This window comes from Bubalus bubalis, chromosome 22 (genome assembly GCF_019923935.1).
Source record: "Bubalus bubalis isolate 160015118507 breed Murrah chromosome 22, NDDB_SH_1, whole genome shotgun sequence".
NCBI classification, from domain to species: Eukaryota; Metazoa; Chordata; class Mammalia; order Artiodactyla; family Bovidae; genus Bubalus; species Bubalus bubalis.
The window spans coordinates 21,458,278-21,478,625 of NC_059178.1; the positions used below are offsets into that span (position 1 = coordinate 21,458,278).

Sequence of the window (20,348 nt, forward strand, 5' to 3'; positions counted from 1 at the left end):
GGATGCAACATGAAACTCTGAAAAATGCATTATGGTAGAATTCAAAAGATGTAATGCAAATTACTGTGTAATGTAAGTATAAATGATCACACTTCACAATGATGTTGTTTTGTTCAGTTGCTAAGTCGTGTCCAACTTTTTGAGACTCCATGGACTGCAGCATGCCAGACTCCTCTGTCCTTCACTATCACCCAGAGCCTGTTCAAACTCATGTTCATTGAGCTGGTGATGCCATCCAATCATCTCATCCTTTGTTGCCCTCTTCTCCTCCTGCCTTCAATCTTTCCCAGCATCAGGGTCTTTTCCAAAGAATTGGCTCTTCACATTAGGTGGCCAAAGTATCGGAGATTCACCTTCAGCATCAGTACTTCCAATGAATATTCAGAGTTGATTTCCTTTAGGATTCGCTGGTTTAATCTCCCTGTTGTCCAGGGAACTCTCAAATAAAGGATGTTCCCCAAATAAAGGATGTCCTATTCATTTCTAAATCTTGACTTACTACTGGGAAGATTCAAGTGACAGAAAAATTTAAAGCAATCTTTCATTCAATTTTCTGCCTGAATCTTAGAATTACTTTGAGGAGCCAAGTGAATTGAAATGCAGAAAAGCATTTTTTTTTAAGTGTTATAACATTAGAGGAAGAAGGAAGAAAAGCCCATATTCATACCTCCAAGGCCAGAGGGATTTCGTCTAGTTTTCCAGGGCTGCTTCTCCCCACGACTTGTGTAGAACGGCCTGAAGCAAAGACTCAGGGCCCAGGCAAGAGAGCAGGAGGACTCTGTGAAACCACCCCCCACCCCCGGCCACAAACCCTTATGCTGCTGGAACTATCTCATACAAATCCAGGTTAATAGAAGCCATCCTTGCAAGCAAAAGACACTTGTCTTATTTCATCCGCTATTAATAAAATAAACATCTCCCCACAAAATGCCTATCCAAAGAGAGGAAATAAATTATTGAACACTAAAACTATTCGAACAACACAAAGACTCACAAGCCAAATAACAGGCTGAGTCCAGGACAATCTCATTGTCACTAAGAATTTCAAAGTCATTCTATTCTGTCTTTGTCATCAACTCCTTCTTGACACAACCCTTCTCGAAAGCTGCAGGGCAACATGCAGTCATGGATGTTAGAGGACCCCCAAAGCATTTAAGGTGTCTCTTCCAGAATTTGTTCCCATTTGTCATTGTCCTGCTGACAAATCCTGGGATAGCACAGTTGGCTGTTTTTCATTTCCCCCAGAAATGGAGGAGGAAAAAAAATGACCATTGACGGTCAGTTGTGATGATTCAAAGAATACAGGATTTAAAAATTATAGCATGTGTGCATGCTCAGTCACGTCTGACTTTTTGTGACCCCATGGACTGCAGCCCGCCAGGCTTCTCTGTTCATGGCATTCTCCAGGCAAGAATACTGGAGTGGATTGCCATTTCCTTCTCCAAGGGATCTTCCTAACCCAGGTATCAAACCTGCGTCTCCTGCATTGGCAGGTGGTTCTTTCCCACTCTCATCACCTGGGAAACCTTTACATTTTATAGGGCATCAGGCAAATGTGACACATGACAATTGTTGCTATGCTGCAGAAGGAGACACAGGATAGGTGGAGAGTGATGTGTACCGAGAAGTCGGCAGGCGTGGAACAGAAGCCCAAGTGGAGTGGAACAGATGCACAGAAGGGTCAGAATATAATGCAGGTCCATAGCAAGCTAAAATAAACAACCAAACCAAACCAAAACCCACTATGGGATCCCTAAGGAAAGAGGGGCGAAATCAACACGAGTCAAGGTGGGGAATGAGCAGCCTGTGGACTGATGCACAGCAAGAAGCAACAAGAACGAAACTGGAGAATGCTATGGGGGAAACCAAACCTAGAGTCTAAATAAGTGGATGGCAAGCTGGTGAGAGGGGACAGGTCACTTAATGCCATTTGGTCAGAATTCCTGAGACCCTTGATCTGTCCATAAAACTACTGGCTGTGCGAAATACAGATGGTAGAGTTTCCAAGACAATAAAACAAGACACATAAGTGATGATGACACTAAAAAAGGTCTACTTATTTTTTTCTTTAAAAAATTTTTTATTTATTTTTAAATTGAAGGATAACTGCTTTACAGAATTTTGTTGGTTTCTGCCAAACATCATCATCAACAACAATAAAATGTCTACTTAAATGCTCAAAGGGCTTCCCAGGTGGCTCAGTGGTAAAGAATTTGCCTGCCAATGCAGAAGACCCAGGTTCAATTGCTGGGTTGGGAAGATCCCCTGGAGAAGGAAATGGCAACCCACTCCACTCCAGTATTCTTGCTGGGAAATCCCATGGACAGAGGAGCCTGGTGGGCTACAGTCCATGGGGTTGCAAAAAGTCAGACAAGACTTAGTGACTAAACAAAACAGAACAAAAACAAATAAAAATGGTCAAAAGTAAAAGATGTGTTACTAATTTCTAGGTTTAGGCCTATGGCTAGGAAGCTGAAAAGTAACAAAAATGCCTATAAGTTTGTGTGTGACATGCCCATGTGATTCTTTGGGTTTTTATCAAGAGGATGAACAGGGAGAGGGTACTATATTTTGGACTCCAACATCTTGCTCTAAAAGCAACTCAGTAACCAGATCGTCCAAACAAGATGGCTAAGTAGAAGCAAGGGTGAAACCACAAATTCACAGCAAGGTTTATGAAGAATAACATTGAACTTGTCTCAAGCTCTTTGTTACCTGGCTACACACTGTGGAAGCAAGAGAAGAACTGGGGAGACTGCTCAGATTATCCTCTTCCTCCCTGCTGGTGTCCTGACACTAACTGGATCTCTGGGGCTCTCCCCAGGCACAGGCTCTCTGCCCGCTGGACTCACTCTGAACCATGAATGTGAGTTACTGTACCTGTAGCCAGAGCCTGTCTCCAGCCACGGTCCTGCCGATGGCGCTGCACTGGAAGGTGGCAAACTGGCCCGCGTTGACCTCCACATTCTGAATCCGCAGGAAGTGGGGCGTTCTGGCTACAGGAGGACAAAGAAGGAAAGACGTTAAAAGTGGAGGTCTGAGAATCCGCAGGAAGTGGGGCGTTCTGGCTGCAGGAAGACAAAGAAGGAAAGACTTTAAAAGTGGAGGTCTGAACCCGTTTGTGTCTCTTCAAATCTGCCTGCAATTTCGGGCCTCTCCCTTTTGTTTACCTTTGAAGAAAAGAACGCCTTTGCTTCTAAGAGCTTTAAAGATTTCATTACGCCTGTAAAAGAGGTTCTGGAAAGATCTGCTGTGTTCTCTAACAGCCAGGCATTCTGGGATAGAACCAGACGGAAAGAAGATATTTTATGGTCCCTGCTGTGCAAATTATCATAGCTCAGCAGTCTTCTTGTAATAACAGATCTGTATTAATAAAGATTACACTGAGGCCTAATTGATGTTTTGAACAAAAACATATTAGATATTTATACTAGGAACATGAAAAGAACAGTAAGAAGTTAAATGATGTTGTCAAGGAAACTTTTTAAGCCAAGTACGGAGCTGTGAGTAATATATATTTTAATACAAGTAATTGGTATGCAGCACTCCTCATGTAATATTTCCCAGCGACCAAAATATTCTCCCCATAGACAGACTCGGCGAAATTACACTGGAACTGCCACAGCACGGCGGGTTTTGCTGATTCTTATTTCCAATTCAAGGAGAAAGAATGATTCCAACTGCTAAATAGCATTAAGTTTCAGAACATGCATTGTCCATAGGGGACACCTGTTTAAACAAAGCATTGTTCTATTTGATCTGAGAAGCACAGATCCATTTCAGTAGCACACTGAAGACATCCGTCGAGGAACTGGAGGGATGGGTTGGGAATTAAATTTTATAACTTCTCCTTTAGGGAAACACTCTCTTACCAGTACAAGGATAGAGTGAAAGAGTAGCAAGAGGTGGGGCAGGGGGAGGTTAGGGAGTAGAAGAGAAGAAAACAGGATGGTGATGTTTTCTGGGAGAAATAGAGAAATCTGAACAACAGCTAGAAGGCATTGTTTATGCCTTGCTAGCCAACGTGTCTCTGGATCACACCTTTCAAAGAATGGTCCACCACTCCTGGGCACCCAAAGATGACATATAGCACTAACATTAGCCTGTGAAAAACATAATTAGGGGGCTTCTCTTAGCAGTCCAGTAGATAAGACCTCACCTTCCAATGCAGGGGTTGGGGGTTCAATCCTTGTTTGGGGAGCTAAAATCCCACAAGCCTCTCTGCCAAAAAACCAGAACATAAAAACAACAGAAGCACTATTGTAACAAATTCAATAAAGACTTAAAAAAGCACAATTAGGAGTGAAAATGAATTTATATCCAAGAACAAAGAAAACTGTAGTTTGATACCAATAACACAGAGGAAACCCCCGTTACTCATTTGAAGACCAGCAATAACTGCAACAATGCGTTCATGATGCCTGGCATGCAAAATGTCCTCAGTAATTTCTAAAACAGCAGTATAACTGTGGGTCATTGTCTCTAATACTATTATATTCACTTAGAAGCCTATAAACTATTTCTCATTAACTTAATCAAATTCCCCTTAGTTAAGAACAGCACAAGTCTATGGTTTTTAAAGATCTGTGCAAAAAGTCCTTGCATCAAGTTTCTTTTTGTAACTCTTTGTTCCCAAGAAGCTGAAAAGAACCATTGTTTTCAAAAAGTGGCAAAAGGTAACGGCTTTTGGAGCATTTCATGGGGCAGAAACTTTTCCATTGATGACTCACATGTGTTCTCTGAAGAAGGTTTTTTTCCATTATTTTACTTCTGGGTACTTAGCCAATGAGAGCCAGACATGGAGTAGAAACTTGGGTCTGGCCAGTTCCAAAGCTCAGATGCTGCCCACCAGGCAACACTGCTTTGTGACTAGCTGAAAGCCTTTCCCAGGCTCTGCATCCCACCAGGTATGGCTCCCGGTCTGACTGTTGGAATTCAAGCTCCTTTCAAGGCCCCTCTCCAGTGCTGTTCTTTCCTTAAAGCTTGCATGGATTCCCTCAGCTTGTTGTCAGACCTCTGCACCAACACTTGTCCTCTGTCAGGACATCTCACTGGTGTTACCCTCTCCTGTCCATCTCCTGTCCTCCCACCTCTTCCTCTGGCTGCAAGTCACTCCTACACACTGGCTTCCTAACACAAAATGTTGGGTGTGTAGCCATCTTTCATGACCACTTGGGCACTGTCACCCCACCTGGTTAAACCCAGGGTCCCTCCAGGGTCTGTGCTGAAGGGTTGCTAATTATTTTGAGTATCACCCTGGATATATCCCCACATAGTTAAGCTACTAAAAATTTAAAAAATTTTACCCTCTTGGGATAAACCATAATGCAAGAGAACATTAAAAAAGAACATACGTATGTGTGTAAGCGAGTCACCCTGCTGTGCAGCAGATTGGCATGACATTGTAAATCAACTATATTTCTATTTAAAAAGACATAAAGGTACCGATAGGACTTCCCTGGTGGCTCAGACAGTAAAGCATCTGCCTACAATGTGGGAGACCAGGGTTTGATCCCTGGGTTGGGAAGATCCTCTGGAGAAGGAAATGGCAACCCACTCCAGTACTCTTGGCTGGAAAATCCAATGGACAGAGCAGCGTGGTAGGCTACAGTCCATGGGGTTGCAAAGAGTCGGACACGACTGAGCGACTTCACTTTCACTATTAAAGGTACTGATAATATATATTCTTATTTGCAATGTATAAGACAGCCCACACCACGGACAGTGCTAAAAATATGTTTACTACCTTGCAAGAAAAGACTCACCATTATTAAATTTGCCTTTCTTTGATTACTGATGAAAAAAGTCTCCCTTAAAAATCCACTGCAAAATGTCCACGTGCTGCTCATGCTTGTCTTAGACCTTGGCTTCCTACCCTGTACCCAACCTACGATCCTTCTCCTTTTCTCCCTCCTCACCCTCCAAGGCTGCCAGCATTCTCAAAACCCCTCTTTTTCCTTATGCTCTATGACTGAGCTCCCTTAGCTTCTCTCACCCAGAAGGGCTCATCCAGGTGTCGTGGGGCTGCAGAGCTCTGCACCCTCCTCTCCCCTAGGGAGGCAGGAATGCAAGGAAGGTCTTTCTTCCCAGAGTGACCTCTGCCCCAGAGATCTGCAGCCTTTCAAAGGCTCCCGCACTTTCTAATTGGCACACAGGGAAAGCTAAAAAACATTTAGTTTGCAGCATCAAGAATAAGTTTCCCACAGACTAAAATAATTTACAGAAAATGAATTTCAATCTTGAAATTTTAAGTTCATTCTTAATCAGGCATGTCAGGATCGTTATTTTTGAAGAGCAAGGGTGGGCCACATATATTATTTTCCCTTTTTCTAATGTTACAGCCTGTTTCTGAACTGCTGAAAAATAGCATACTTTATTTGTATCCAAATCCAAACTGCCTCCTGAAATGATTTACCTAGATCATCTTCAAATGACTTACCTAGATCATCTTCATTTGCATATCCCTCCTACCAAGATGAACTAAAATATTAAAAGATGTCCAATGTATTTAAAATCAATTCCATTCTTTTTCCTAAGATTTTTGATTTAAATAATTTTTTACCTTTAGAAAACACTTTCAATAATAAACATTAAAATTAAAGAAATAACATTTTTAAATTTAAATTAAAAACCTGAATTTAGAATTTTCTAACTACTTTGTTTCTTAATCATATATAAATTTACCTTTAAGAAGCAGCTTTGGAAATAGGTATGCTTTTCTGCACTATCTATCATGCGATTCTTTTTGAGCCCATGGACTGTAGCCCGCCAGGCTTTTCTGTTCATGGGGTTTTTCAGGTGAAAATACTGGTGTGTGTTGCCATTTCCTTCTCCAAGGGATCTTCCCAACCCAGGGATGGAACCCACATCTCCTGTGCCTCCTGCATTGCAGGCAAATTCTTTTACCTGCTGAGCAATCAGGGAAGCCTGCACAGTTTATGATTTTTAAATGGAAAGCATTTAGTAACCTGTGGCGGAGACACCTGTCTGCAGACCTAAGCTTGGGCCTTCTGAGAGAGCCTGGTAAATACCCACTTTGATCCACCAAGGCTCACAGTGACTCCAGGAATGTTGCTACAGATTGCTTATTTATACTAAGTAAGGAGGCAGATGAAAACCATATCATGAGAACAGATACAAATGGGGGGGTGATCATCAGAAGGAGAGAAATGAAGATGAAACAAAAAATCCTACTGGAACAACAATAACAGAAGCTTCCAGTACCTGGTAGTTACGTTATTTATGGGTGGCTCTGAGGTCTAGTGGGAGTTCCTGGTTCTGCATTAAATTATTAGAGCAGGCCTTGGCCATTAAATAAATTACATCCTTTAACTTAGTCTATTGGTATTTACCTTTTAGTCTATTGGTATTTACCTATTTACCTTTTTGTGACTATTGTGCACTTTTGAAAAAAATTTAACAAGATATTGTGAGCATTTTCCTTGTTAAATATTTACCTAAAACTATTAGAAAAAGTTGTAGTTCACAATCAGGGATCGTGTCACCCCCAGAGAACATCTGATGATATCTGGGACATTTTTGTTTGTCACAACAGGGGTAGGGGAGGTGGCGGGGCAGATGCTGCTGGAACCCAGTGTGCAGAGGTCAGCGATGGTGTTAACATTCTACAATGCATAAGACGGCCTCCACAGAAAGGAATTATCCATCCTAATGTCAATAATGTCAAGGTCGTGAAATCCTCACATATATACGGGCTTCCAAGGTGGCACAATGGTAAAAAAAAAAAAAAAATCCACCTGCAATGTACGAGACACAAGAGACCTGGATTCGATCCCTGGGTCGGGAAGATTCCCTGGAGGAGAACATGGCTACTCACTCCAGTATTCTTGCCTGGGAAATTCCATGGACAGAGGAGCCTGGCAGGCTCCATGGGGTCAAAAGAGTACACACACACACATACACATACACAGACGTATATATCATATGAACATAAAAAAGTTAACTGGAACATTCCTTTACTTTGGACTTCTGAGTTTCTTAAACATAATGCCAAGACACAAGAGTTCATAATTAAATCCTCATGTAGACTTTTTGTTTTTTCCTTAGGGTGAATTTTTAGAAATCGAATTACTAAGACAAAAAGAAGCATTTTTATTTATTTATTTATTTTAATTTTATTTTATTTTTAAACTTTACATAATTGTATTAATTTTGCCAAAGAAGCATTTTTAAAAGACTTTAGACACAAATTGCTGAATTGCTTTCCTTCAAGTGTATAACAAACTGCATTTCTACCAGCAGGGTATGCTAAGTATTAGTTTCTGTAGTTTTTCTGAAGAAGCTGATTAAATATACGTGCTCTGCTTCATCAGCTTACCTAACAATAATAAATAACAGGAATGTCAGAACTGTCACTGGTTCTGCCGTAGGTCTGTCCATGAACAGTAAAGCTGCCCTGCGAGGCTGCTTTCCTAAGGGCCCTGTTTCTAGCAGTGGCTACTGAACCAAAGAGAAATACATAGAAAAGCTGCTTTATCAATACAGTTTTCTAATTGTATTAGGAGTTCTTTTAGGTTATAACTTACATTTTTAATTTTCTGGCCAAAGATATGACTGTGTGATATTATTTCTTTATCTTCATCCTTATTAAGACATGCTTCTCAGAATGGGGCTTATCTTTTCTCCTTTAGAAAGGATCTGATGTTCAATATGGCTTTCTCAAAAGACTCCAGGGCTTATTATTTGCACAATAAGGTTAACGTCTAAGGAATTGATACCTTTGTTCAAATTGTATTTGGGCGGGGGAGGGGAGGCGTGGGCGCCTCTGGAACAATGGCTCAGTGGTAAAGAATCCACCTGCCAATGCAGAAGTAGGAGACACGAGTTCAATCCCTGGGTCTGGAAGATCTCTTGGGGGAGGAAATGGCAACTCGCTCCAGTATTCTTGCCTGAAAACTCCTATGGTCAGAGGAGTCTGGCGGTTACAGTCCATGGGGTCAACAAAGAGTAGGACACGACTGAGCAACTGATCAAACACACACTGCTTTGGAATGGATTGGCTGTCTTTGGTTGGGGCAACAGTGTCTCTTGGTTGAGATGAAGACTTCCAGGAAAAAAAAAAATCATCTGGCTAAAATAATAAAGCCATACCTCAAAATGGAAACCAGATGAAGACAGAGAAACCTACTAAGCATAAACCTTTTTATAAGCAAGTGATCATTTTCAATTAAGAGAAGTAATTGACATGAACAGAAGATAGTAACTCATCCACCAGGGTAAATAAGACAAAGGGACTGTGGAATCCTTTGTTCCAGATCGGTTTCCTCCAAGATCAGGAAGGTTAAGATTTCTATTAAAGGCATTTGTAAGGTTTTTCAATAAACATTAAAGGTATAGATAATCTTTCCAGAGGTTTAAGATGCCTGGATTCTCCCTGCCTAGTGCTGTAAACCCTACAAATATTTTTGGTTGGAAATCAATTGAAGGCTAATACTATTTTAAGGTTGGAATTTCAGCATATGGGCTTCCCTTGTGGCGTAGACAGTAAAGAATCTGTCTGCAAAGCAGGAGAGCCAGGTTTGATCCCTGGGTTGGGAAGATCCCCTGGAGAAGGGCATGACTACCCACTCCAGTATTCTTGCCTGGAGAATTCCATGGACAGAGGAGCCTGACAAGGGTCCTTGGGATGGCAAAGAGTCAGACAGGACTGAGTGACTAACACTTTAACTTCACTCTCAGCGTATATATGTTCAAGCTCAGGCTCTCACTGCCTTTGAATAGATGCAAAAGTTCCTAAACCCAAGCCTTAGTGGATTTTTTATTCAATTTGCAAAACTGGGATTTTTTTAAAAGTACGTATTTCATAGGGTTGGGATAAAGAACAAAGAAGATGCTGCCAGGAGAAGACGTTCTGTGTGCCTGGTACTTAGCCTCAAAAATGTTCATTATTATTTAAAATAACTGATCTATCACTGGAAACTGGAAAAGATCCCAAGGAAAAGAGGTCTATAGCCAGAAAAGTTTCAGTTCCACGCTGAGCTGCGTGCTCTGAACCTTGCCAAACCACCTTAATTGGAACGCAGGTAGAGCACCAGTAGAGTGGAAAATTCCAATCTAGCCCATACTCAAAAAGAAAAATTCTCTTTTTCTCTCTAAATTTATAGGCCCATTTGTCTCCTGGGTACCCTTTCAAAATGCTATGCCAGTTTTCCTCTAAAATCTGCAGGAGTTCTAAAAACTAAATATCTTCCATGAATATTAAAAGGTTTTTGAGTAGAACTCTTCTATTTTTTTTTTCATTTCTGCCATATTCTGTTGCTTCTTACTAAGAAAACAACTTTTAAAAGAATAGAGGTTTTCAGGTATTAACTGATCTCACATCAGCCTTTGATTCCAAAGCCAGGAGTTATCACTGACCAGGATGCAAACCTTTCTGTATATGTCTCATATCATTGATTCTTCAAAGCCTGCTACCCAATGCTAACAACAAAATCAGAGAATGGTAATTTGCAAGATCAAAGTGCAAACTGAAATGGACAACGGGCAGACTGTGTCCTGACCCCTTTGTCTTTTCATTTACATTTTAATGTAATGGCAAGGGCTGAGATGGGCTGGGGCCATGCCTGCCTGCCAGAATGCAGAGTCAACACTTCTATTTGTGCAGCACACCATCGCAAACAAAAGAGCCAACTTCTGCTAAAGAGAACACCCAGGACTATCTGAACACAATCTGTTTTGCAAACTTTTTTTTTAACTTTTAAAACAGACTCTGCTAAATTGTCCCATCTAAGAAACCAATCAGTATTTCTACTTAGAGTTACAATCCTACTTAGAGTTACAATCTGCAGTTAATTCATTCTAGTGGGCCAATCAGAATTCAGGCATAATAATAGCAGCTAACATTTACTGAGGTCTTAGAAATGTGCTAAGCACTGTTCTAAGTTCATTATGTACATTAACTCATTTAATCCTTACATTTACCCTTTGAGGAAAGCATTATTATTATTATTATCCCCACTACATGAGCAAGGTAATAGGGTCACAAAGGCCAAGTAACTCTTGTGAACAGAAAGCTCTTAACAAACATGTTTCAAGACAAAGCTACTTTTGTTTTGCTTGTAAGGTAAGAACAGATCTTTTTGTAAGACAATTTTATTTATTTGGCCGTGCCAAGTCTTAGTTGTGGCATGGGGGAATTAGTTCCCTGGCCAGGAATCAAACCCAGGTCCCCCGCATTGGAGTCTTACCCACTGAACCAATAGGGCAGTTGGTTCAGTGAGTCTTACCCACTGAACCAACAGGGCAGTCCTGTAAGAATGGATCTTAATGGAATAATTTGTCAAGTGGAAAAACAGACTCAACATTCTTATCACAGAAAAATAAGTGAGCCACTATGTAAAGATAACTTTTATTAGTCACTGTATATTGAAGAAAAATGATAGTCCATCGGAGAAAAACCCAAGTAACTTCCTACCTTTAAAATGAAACAACAGTTCTGAGTTCTGTGCATTTCTCAAACAATGCCTTTATTGGATCTGCCTTTATTCAACAAACATAATTCAGAAAACAGTTCCAATTTTTTAATTTGTCACTGTTATTCTTATTTTAATCACACAGTTTAATGTCTTCATAAAAATCTAAATTTGAAAGTAGGCAATGTTTGAGTATGCAAATAAATACGATTGAAAAATTAATTTTGTTTTATAAAATAAGAATAAATTTGAATCAAGAATGCCATATTATGAACTCAGCATTTCTTAAGTGTTTAAAGAAATTGCTGACTTACTTCATACTGTGAAGTAGTAATACAGAACTGTCTTAGATTTTGCATTCATTTTATCCAATAAATGACACATAGGTTTATGAGGGTTTTTGCAATCTTTTTCATTATTACTTGTTAAAATTGGCAGAACAATAATGAGGCATGATTCTGTATAATTTTTAGATTTCACAATTGAAGGAATCATATATGCAAATATCTTTGTATTTAAGGTGTTATATGACAACAAATAACAAAGATTGTACACTATAAGACAAAATTGAAAAAGACACAGGTATCCCATTGTTCACTGCAGCACTATTTACAGTAGCTAGAACATGGAAGCAGCCTAGATGTCCATCGACAGATGAACAGATAACGAAGTTGTGGTACATATACACAATAGACTATCACTCAGCCATAAAAAGGAACACATTTCAGTCAGTTCTAATGAGGTGAATGAGCCTAGAACCTATTATACAGAGTGAAGTAAGTCAGAAAGAAAAAGATAAATATTGTATACTAACGCATATATACACAATCTAGAAAAATGGTACTGAAGAATTTATTTTCAGGGCAGCAATGGAGAAACAGACATAGAGAATAGACTTATGGACATGGGGAGAGGGGAGGAGAGGGTGAGATGTATGGAGAGAGTAAAACATGGAAACTTACATCACCATATGTAAAATAGATAGCCAACAGGAATTTGCTGTATGGCTCAGGAAACTCAAACAGGAGCTCTGTATCAACCTAGAGTGAGTGGGAAGGGGAGGGAGATGGGAGGGAGATTCAAAAGGGAGGGGATATATGTATACCTATGGCTGATTCATGTTGGGGTTTGACAGAAAACAACAAAATTCTGTAAAGCAATTATCCTTCAATTAAAAAATAAATTAATTAAAAAAAAAAGATTGTACACTATAACCCAGTGAGATTCATCCTAGGAGTGCTAGGTTGATTTAACATCCCCAAATCAATCAACAGAATAATAAAAGACACCAACAGAATAAAAGACAAAAACTATATCATAATCTGATAGTTAATGGAGTTCAGGAAATGCTATCAAAATCATGGCACCTGGGTACACCGAATATATTAAGCTGAAAGAGTCTGAGAAAACAGCAGAAGCAAGAAGGTCACTCTGACCTTTCCTTCCCTTCTCCCTTGAAACAGGCCATAAAACCCTCATGTGACAGATGCCCTCCCAGTGCCCAGAGGAAAGGAGCTCCCTATCTCTAAGGACAAAGGTGGAAAACAAAGTGAAGACACTTGCTTTGGGTCTTCCTCAGCTTACCACACTCACAGTATTGTCTATACAATAGCACATTCCTCCATGAACGTCCACTCTTCATGAAAACCAGTATAAACATACTCAGGTCTGTGTGTGCACATCTCCATTTCCTTATGAGGCTCCGGTGTCACATAAAACATACAGGGAGTATATCTATACGCTTTTCTCCCATTTATCTGTCTTTCTTGGTTTCAGATCCTGTCAGCAACCCTAGGAGGGCCAAAAAAAACTTTCCCCTGTCCTATATAGGTAAAGGAAAAGCACTGGCTAAAATTCAACAGCCTTTCATGATTGATTTTTAAATAACACCTAACAAAGTAGGAATATAAGAGAATGTCCTTCCTGATAATGAGCATCTATGAAAAGCCCAAACTCACAGCTAACATCACACTTCATGGTGAAAGGCTGGAAATTTCCCTCCAAAGACATGAACACAACAAAGACGTCTGTTCTCTCCACTTGTACTCAGCACTGGAGGTTCCTGCCCCAGCAAGTAGGCAGGAAAATGAATCAAAGGCACCCAGACTGAACAACAGGATATAAAACTAAACCTAAAGATCGCGGGTCTTGAAAATTCTAAGGATCTACAAAAAACAATTAGCGCTTATAATAAGTTCAACAGGGTCTCGGGATATGAGGTCAATGTACAAAAATCAGCTGTGTTGCTATATACTTGTAATGAACAATCTAATAATGAAATTAAGAAAGCAATCCCATTTATTTGTTGTTGCTTTTCAGTTGCCAAGTCGAGTTTCATGGACTGTAGCACACCAGGCTCCTGTAGAGTAGTATCAAAATGAATACATAGGAATATATTTAATGAGAGAAGTACAGTTTGTACCTTGAAGACTGCAAACACTATTGAAGGAAATATTAGAAGGCCCGAGTAAAAGGAAAAACATCCCACGTTCCCATACAACTTTGAGAGGATGAACGGATTGATATGTGATGTTAAAATGCTGCATAGCTTATAAGATATAAAAATATATACCGGCACCACAAGGTCATAATAATAATAATACCTACATATGCCTAAGTTACGACCTGCTTAAAAACAGGAGACAATATTATGAAGCTGAAAAAACTGCTTCTTCAGTTTCTCCTACCAGGATTATTGAACCAAATTCAAAATATAGCTTTAGCGTGCACACCAAATACAGAAATTATCTATGTTCATCAGAAGCCGTGTGAAGCCACAGCACAGGCATTTCCGCATTTCAAAACGATCTGGCATCTTACTGTCACTACGCGAAAATCAATTTTATAAGCAACTGTACACCCTTAACAGAACAGCTACTTTTAAAAAACTGTCGTAATGCCTGCTCATAAACCTATATGAATCCAAACAGGAGCCTTTAGAGTGAAGTAAATAAAGTTCAGCAGTTTTACATCTTTGGGGAAAGCAGAATTTGGGATATGAAATATTTATGCTCCTTCACGATGTAAATTTAATGAGCCTCAGCATTTCAAAATAATTGATTATTATTTAGAAACCCTGATAGGAAATCCCCTAGAATACAAACTATAAACCTTTCCCTTTTAAGACCAAACGACTGCCTTCTTTAAAATCTTTATTTGCATGTTTTCCCCATAAACTTAGCAATTCAGGAGCAGATAACGACAGAAAGGCCATCATCAAGGCCGTTTAAAGCTCACAGTTCAACACACCATTGTAGCATCCATCACCTTGGGACACAGGCGGTTTTGCGATTCTGTATCTCCTAACAGCAGTTTGTAGAGCCAATTAGGTATCAGAACCGGTATTCTCCAAAGGAGAGACATAAACGCCATTTCTGCGGCTGCAGGCAGCTGGTCTTGGGAAGAATGCACTGAACTGTGGGAGACACATTTCAGGAAGGCTCTGACGGAAGGGGAAGCATTAAGTCTTTCTCTTCTACTGAAGGCAGTGACTAGAATCCTGCCGGACGGGAGGGGGTCCACTTCAGGAGCTGTTATGTTGGCCAGAGGCCTCTGCACCTGCACCAGGGCAGCAGAGACACCTGCCGGGTGGTGAGGTTTGTTCCAGGAAAGGGCTCAGCACACAGTAGGTCTGTCTGACGTCTCTCCTGGTGAGAGGTGAATCAGAGGCCCTGAATGTTCATGGCCTGAGAGGATCTCAGGGCACTTTTCCAAGCCTGAGGCTATGACTCTGAGCGTTTGGCCAAATTCCAACTCAGGTAATTATATTCTGCTTCTTGAATTTGCCCTGCTGTTCCTATTAGGAACATTTTTTTTTTTTTTGCCTTTTCAGAAAAAAGGGACCGAAATTCTTGTTGAATTCGCTAGTATTGCTGACAGAAGAAAAGGCCGAGCACCGAGTTACAATAGGAACGTCCTGACCGGGTAATGAGCAAGATGATTGCTGAGCTTGAACTGGGACACCAGATAAAGATCTCAGAGAGCAAGACCCTTTGGGGTGAAATCAAACAACGGTGTCATGATAGCCCAGTGGATAACAGCCACCCAGGCTTGTCTGTGACTACCGTGTGGAGTAATCACTGGGGCATGTCTCAGCCCACACAGTAAAAGCAGACATTCCTGCAAGTGTTTTTATTTCTAGTATCAGCATAGCTATAACCACACCCCCATGGATTTGGCTGGGGACCTTCAGCAGAAAGGGTGGTGCTGGCAGCAAAGAACCCGCCTGCCAATGTAGGAGACATGAGACGCAGGTTCAAGCCCTGGGTTGGGAAGATCCCCTGGAGAAGGGCATGGCAACCCACTCCAGTATTCTTGCCTGGGAAATCTCGTGGACAGAGGAGCCTGGCAGGCTACAGTCCACAAGTTTGCACAGAGTCAGACACGATTGAAGCGATTTAGCACACATGCATGCTTCAGCAGAGATCCAGAATGGTCTGAATGAGCCAATTTCTCTTTAAAGCCAGGGACCCTAAAAGTAAAGCAGGCCACCATCTCTGAGATGGTCAAAGATGTAATGTCTGACAATATCAACCTGGGGCAAGGATACAGGCAACTCAAATATCCATGCATTGCTGGTGGGTGTGTGACTGGGCAGACACCTTTCATACCAGTTTGGCAGCATCTCGTAAATCTGTTTCTAACTGACACCTCAGCAACTCTGCCTGTAAGAATACACCTTGCCCAGGTTCTCACAAACTGCATGCAAAGGCATGCACGTGTACACACACACGTGGGTGTGTACTGCAGCCATGTCTGTCATAGAGAAAAACTGGGTGTTAGGGGGAACTAAATATTCATAGACAAACACAAAAATACAGTGTAGTATACGTATATGATGCAATCTGATGGACTGACCTAAAAACATAATGTTAAGAAGGGAAAAAAAGAAGAGAGTGATTTGTACTGTTCAATGCCACTCATTAGAATTTACAAGGGCGGGATTTCCCTGGTGGTCCAGTGGCTAAGACTCCACATTCCCACTGCAAACGGTGCAGGTTCGATTCCTGGTCCAGGAACTAAGATCCCACATGCTGTGAGGCATGGCACCAAAAAAAGAATTTATAAAAGGCAAACATGACTGACTTTTTCTGAACACATGATTATGGGAAGCTCTGGGAAGCTCTGTACACACACACACACACACTCACACACACACGCACTAAGCACACACAGACACATAGATTTGCAGAGTTTTGGTTGCTCAGCTCCCAACATTCTCTTCTGAGGTTGGATATTTCAACATACCAAAGTATTCCCATAGTCCCCATTCCTGATTTTCACTTTCAAGGCACTTAGTCATTTTTCACTTTCAATGCATCACACATGACACATGTATGTGAATTTCTGGGCTAGCACAGCGCCGCCTAGAAGTCCATCAGGGACTCTCTAGACAGGACAAACTTCCCTCCAGGTTTTAGCACTTTCTCCCATCCATAACATAAATACACCCCCAACCACGTCCCTGAAGGATTAAAAGTTGAGGCAACTTACTACACGGATGTCCTAACACCTTCACTTCATCAATAGCGAGGTAACCTTGATGTCCAGAAGTTATGACTTCAAAAATCACCTGGAAGATTAAGAAAGGTTTTCATTATTCATTCATTTTATCAACTTTGACCTAATATTTCCTATAGATAAGATACCTCATTTCAACCATTTATTCATGTTTCCCACAGACATCATTGAATGTCTAGTAATCCAACAGTCAAATGGTCTAGGTTCTAAAACTGCAAAAACAACTAAGACCAAAACTCAGTTTTTTGGGAGGTGAATGTGGGGAGCAGACAGCACTGCAATCAAGGTCTCACCCCATAAAGGTGAGGGGGGACCCCAGGGAGGAACCGATACTCAAAAGACAGAGGTTGAGTCATCTTCCAGAGGTGATATTAAGATTTAAATTGCTTTAAGATAATATATTTTTTGGGCTTTCCCCATGGCTCAGCAGTAAAGAACCTGTATGCAATGCAGGAGCCGCAGGAGACATGGGTTCCATCTCTGGGTGGGGAAGATCCCTTGGAGAAGGGAACGGACATCTACTCCAATATTCTTGCCTGGAGAATCCCATAGACAGAAGAGTCTGGTGGGCTGCAGTCCATAGGGTTGCAAAAAGCCAGACACAACTGAAGTGACTTATGCATGCATGCAACATATCTTCTGGTCAACTTCTTTGAGGGGACTCTATGGACCAGATGGAACCACATGGGGTCTTAGGTTTTATACAATTAATACATGAAATTAAAATGTTTAAAGTACTATGAAAGAAGAGAACAGGATACTAGGAGGACATACTCCAGAGGACCTTCCATGAGGAAGTGGTGTTTGAGCTGAGAGCTGCCGGTGAACGAGCCAAAGGTGAGAAGAATGTAAGGTATCTTCCAGGGAATGTGCAAAGGCCCTGAGGTGGACATGACCATGACCATAAAGAGGAAAACTGGGACCTACAGCTCTAAAAGTCAGCTGTGACCAGGCTCAGAGGCTCCACTCATAGAGCAATTCCAGGGAACACACCATGTTAGAAATACAGAGAAGAGCTATGCTGGCTGAAATTCAGATGGTAGAGTATGAACTGGGAGGAAAATGATATAAAAAATCTTGTGAGGAAGGCTTTACGACTGTTTGATCCTAGGAGAAGCAGGGCAACAGAAAAAGGGCAACATGCTCTGAGGTCCTCAAGATGAATAACATTTTGACATGGTGGACTCAGAGAAGTTGAGGCTAAAGGAGAAAAAAGAACCACTAACAAAGTTTTCAATTTTCTAAACATGACTGTCTAAAGCTCTCCATTGTCAGGCTAGTGTTAATGCTAACAGGTCCACATGACACAGCAGGAACCCGTGTCACCAGGGAGACCACATGAACACGACCATTTTTAATGCACAACCCAGCATCCACCGTTGGAGAAATGGACTTTTTTATTCATATAAAAACCTGCACATGAATGTTTATAGAAGTTTTATTCATGATAAGCAGAAGCCAGAAACAGTCCAGATGCTGTTCAAATGGCAAATGATTAAACAGAGAGTGGTACATCCACGGTTACTAGTCAACACTAAAAAGGGACAATTTTTTTTTTAATTGGAGGATAATTGCTTTACAATGTTGTGTTGCTCTCTACCATGTAAGAATGTGAATCAGCCATAAGAATACATATGTCCCCTCCCTCGTGAGCCTCCCTGCCCCCTCCCATCGCATCCCAGCCCTCTGGGTCATCACAGAGCACGAGCCTGAGCCCCCTGTGTTGCACAGCGGCTTCCCACTAGCTGTCTGTTTCATACACGGTCCTGTGTGTGTGTTGCTGCCCCTCTCTCAATCTGTCCCTCTCTCCTTCCCCTGCTGTGTCCACAAGTATGTTCTCTATGTCTGCGTTTCTACTGCTGCCCTGCAAATAGATTCATCAGTGCCATTTTTCTAGATTCCATATATATGCATTATTATATAATATCTGTTTTTCTCTTTCTGACTTACTTCTGTATTAACAGCCTCTAGGTTCACCCACCTCACTAGAACTGACTCAAATTCAAGGAACTAACTACCGATACAACCACTGACTGGATGAATCCCCAGAGAACCGTGTTGAGTGAAAAAGCCCATCAGAAAAGATTACACGCAATATGATTCCATTTATGTAACAACGTGTAATGTCAGCATTTTAGAAATGGAGGCTAGGTGAGTGCTTGCCAGGGCTCAGAGATGGAGGGAGAAGGAGCAGGAGCTCACTTCAGTTCAGTCGCTCAGTCGCCTCCGACTCTTCGCAACTCCATGGAAGGAGCAGGAAAGATAGGGCAAAGTCTTGAGCACTGAACTGCAAGTGTGCACGCCTGCTCAGTTGCTCAGTCCTGTCCAGTTTTTTGCGACCCCATGATGTAGTCCACCAGGTTCCTCTGCCCATGGGATTCTCCAAGCAAGAATACTGGAGTGGGTTGCCATTTCCTACTCCAAGGGATCTTCCTGACCCAGGGATTGAACCTGTGTCCCCCGAGTCTCCGTCATTGCAGGCATTGACGTGTCAATGTGACACGTGTCAAGTGACACTGCTGTGTCACTTGAGAAGCCAGGGAAGTCCTTAAACAAGTTTCTTAAAAGCATATTTAAGCATGCCCTGAAAAGCTTTTCTCGTCGTGAACCCTTGCTATCTGGCAAGTTTTCCATTTTGTACTTTTTTCTAGCCAGTGCCCTTGCCAAGAAAGCTTCAGAAGCAGAAATAGTTGTCTCTCCTTTCCAAACAAGGGACCACTCTATCAAAATACAAGTATTGCTGTACAAAAATATAACACACATATGAAGGGGTGGGGGTGGATCACAGGAGTGTCTGAAGATGCCTGCTCCCAGAGCCAGAAAGATGGAAGTCAGAGGACACTAACACAAGACCATAGACAGCACCACCAGAAAGCGAAAAAAAGGTATAAAAATTGATGTGGGATGTGGCCATGCTTATTTTTATCAAACAGGACAGACCTATTAAAAATCTATATTAGAAGTAAGACTTGAGCCTCTTAAGGGAACCACACCAATTTTTTTCTTTATAAAAAATCAACAATTCAAAAAACATTTATTTACCCTTTACATCTATGTCCCAGGCACCTTTTGTATGTATTATCTAATTCTTCTCAGTCAACCATATCCACTGGAGTGAATATTATCTCCCTCAGTAGATACAAAGTTAAGTGATTTTTCTGAGGTCACATACTCAGGGTGTAATTCCAGGTCTATTTTACTTCCAAGTCTGAACTTTTTTCATGTGACTCGACTGCCTAACCCAGCAGGTATGAGAGACCATATGTTGAATAAATACACATGTGATGCATATACACATATAATATACAACCATGCATACACACACGCGTGCATGTGCTCAGTCGTTTCAGTCATGTCTGACTCCGTGCAACCCCATGGACTGTAGCCCACCAGGCT

At 41.3% G+C, this 20,348-nt stretch overlaps 1 protein-coding gene across 7 annotated transcripts in view; it reads right to left on the reverse strand.

Annotated features, from left to right (window-relative positions):
- The window catches only part of PTPRM (protein tyrosine phosphatase receptor type M), a 661,882-nt gene that overhangs the window by 383,757 nt on the left and 257,777 nt on the right, over positions 1–20,348 (reverse strand). For all 7 annotated transcript variants that reach the window (XM_006044986.4, XM_044934694.2, XM_025273106.3 and 4 more), the window contains exons 4-5: positions 16,926–17,004; positions 2,881–2,996 (exon numbers count right to left, since the gene is read on the reverse strand). In XM_006044986.4, coding sequence (XP_006045048.1) covers positions 2,881–2,996; positions 16,926–17,004 — 195 coding nt within the window. The remainder of the gene's footprint in view (positions 1–2,880; positions 2,997–16,925; positions 17,005–20,348) is intronic.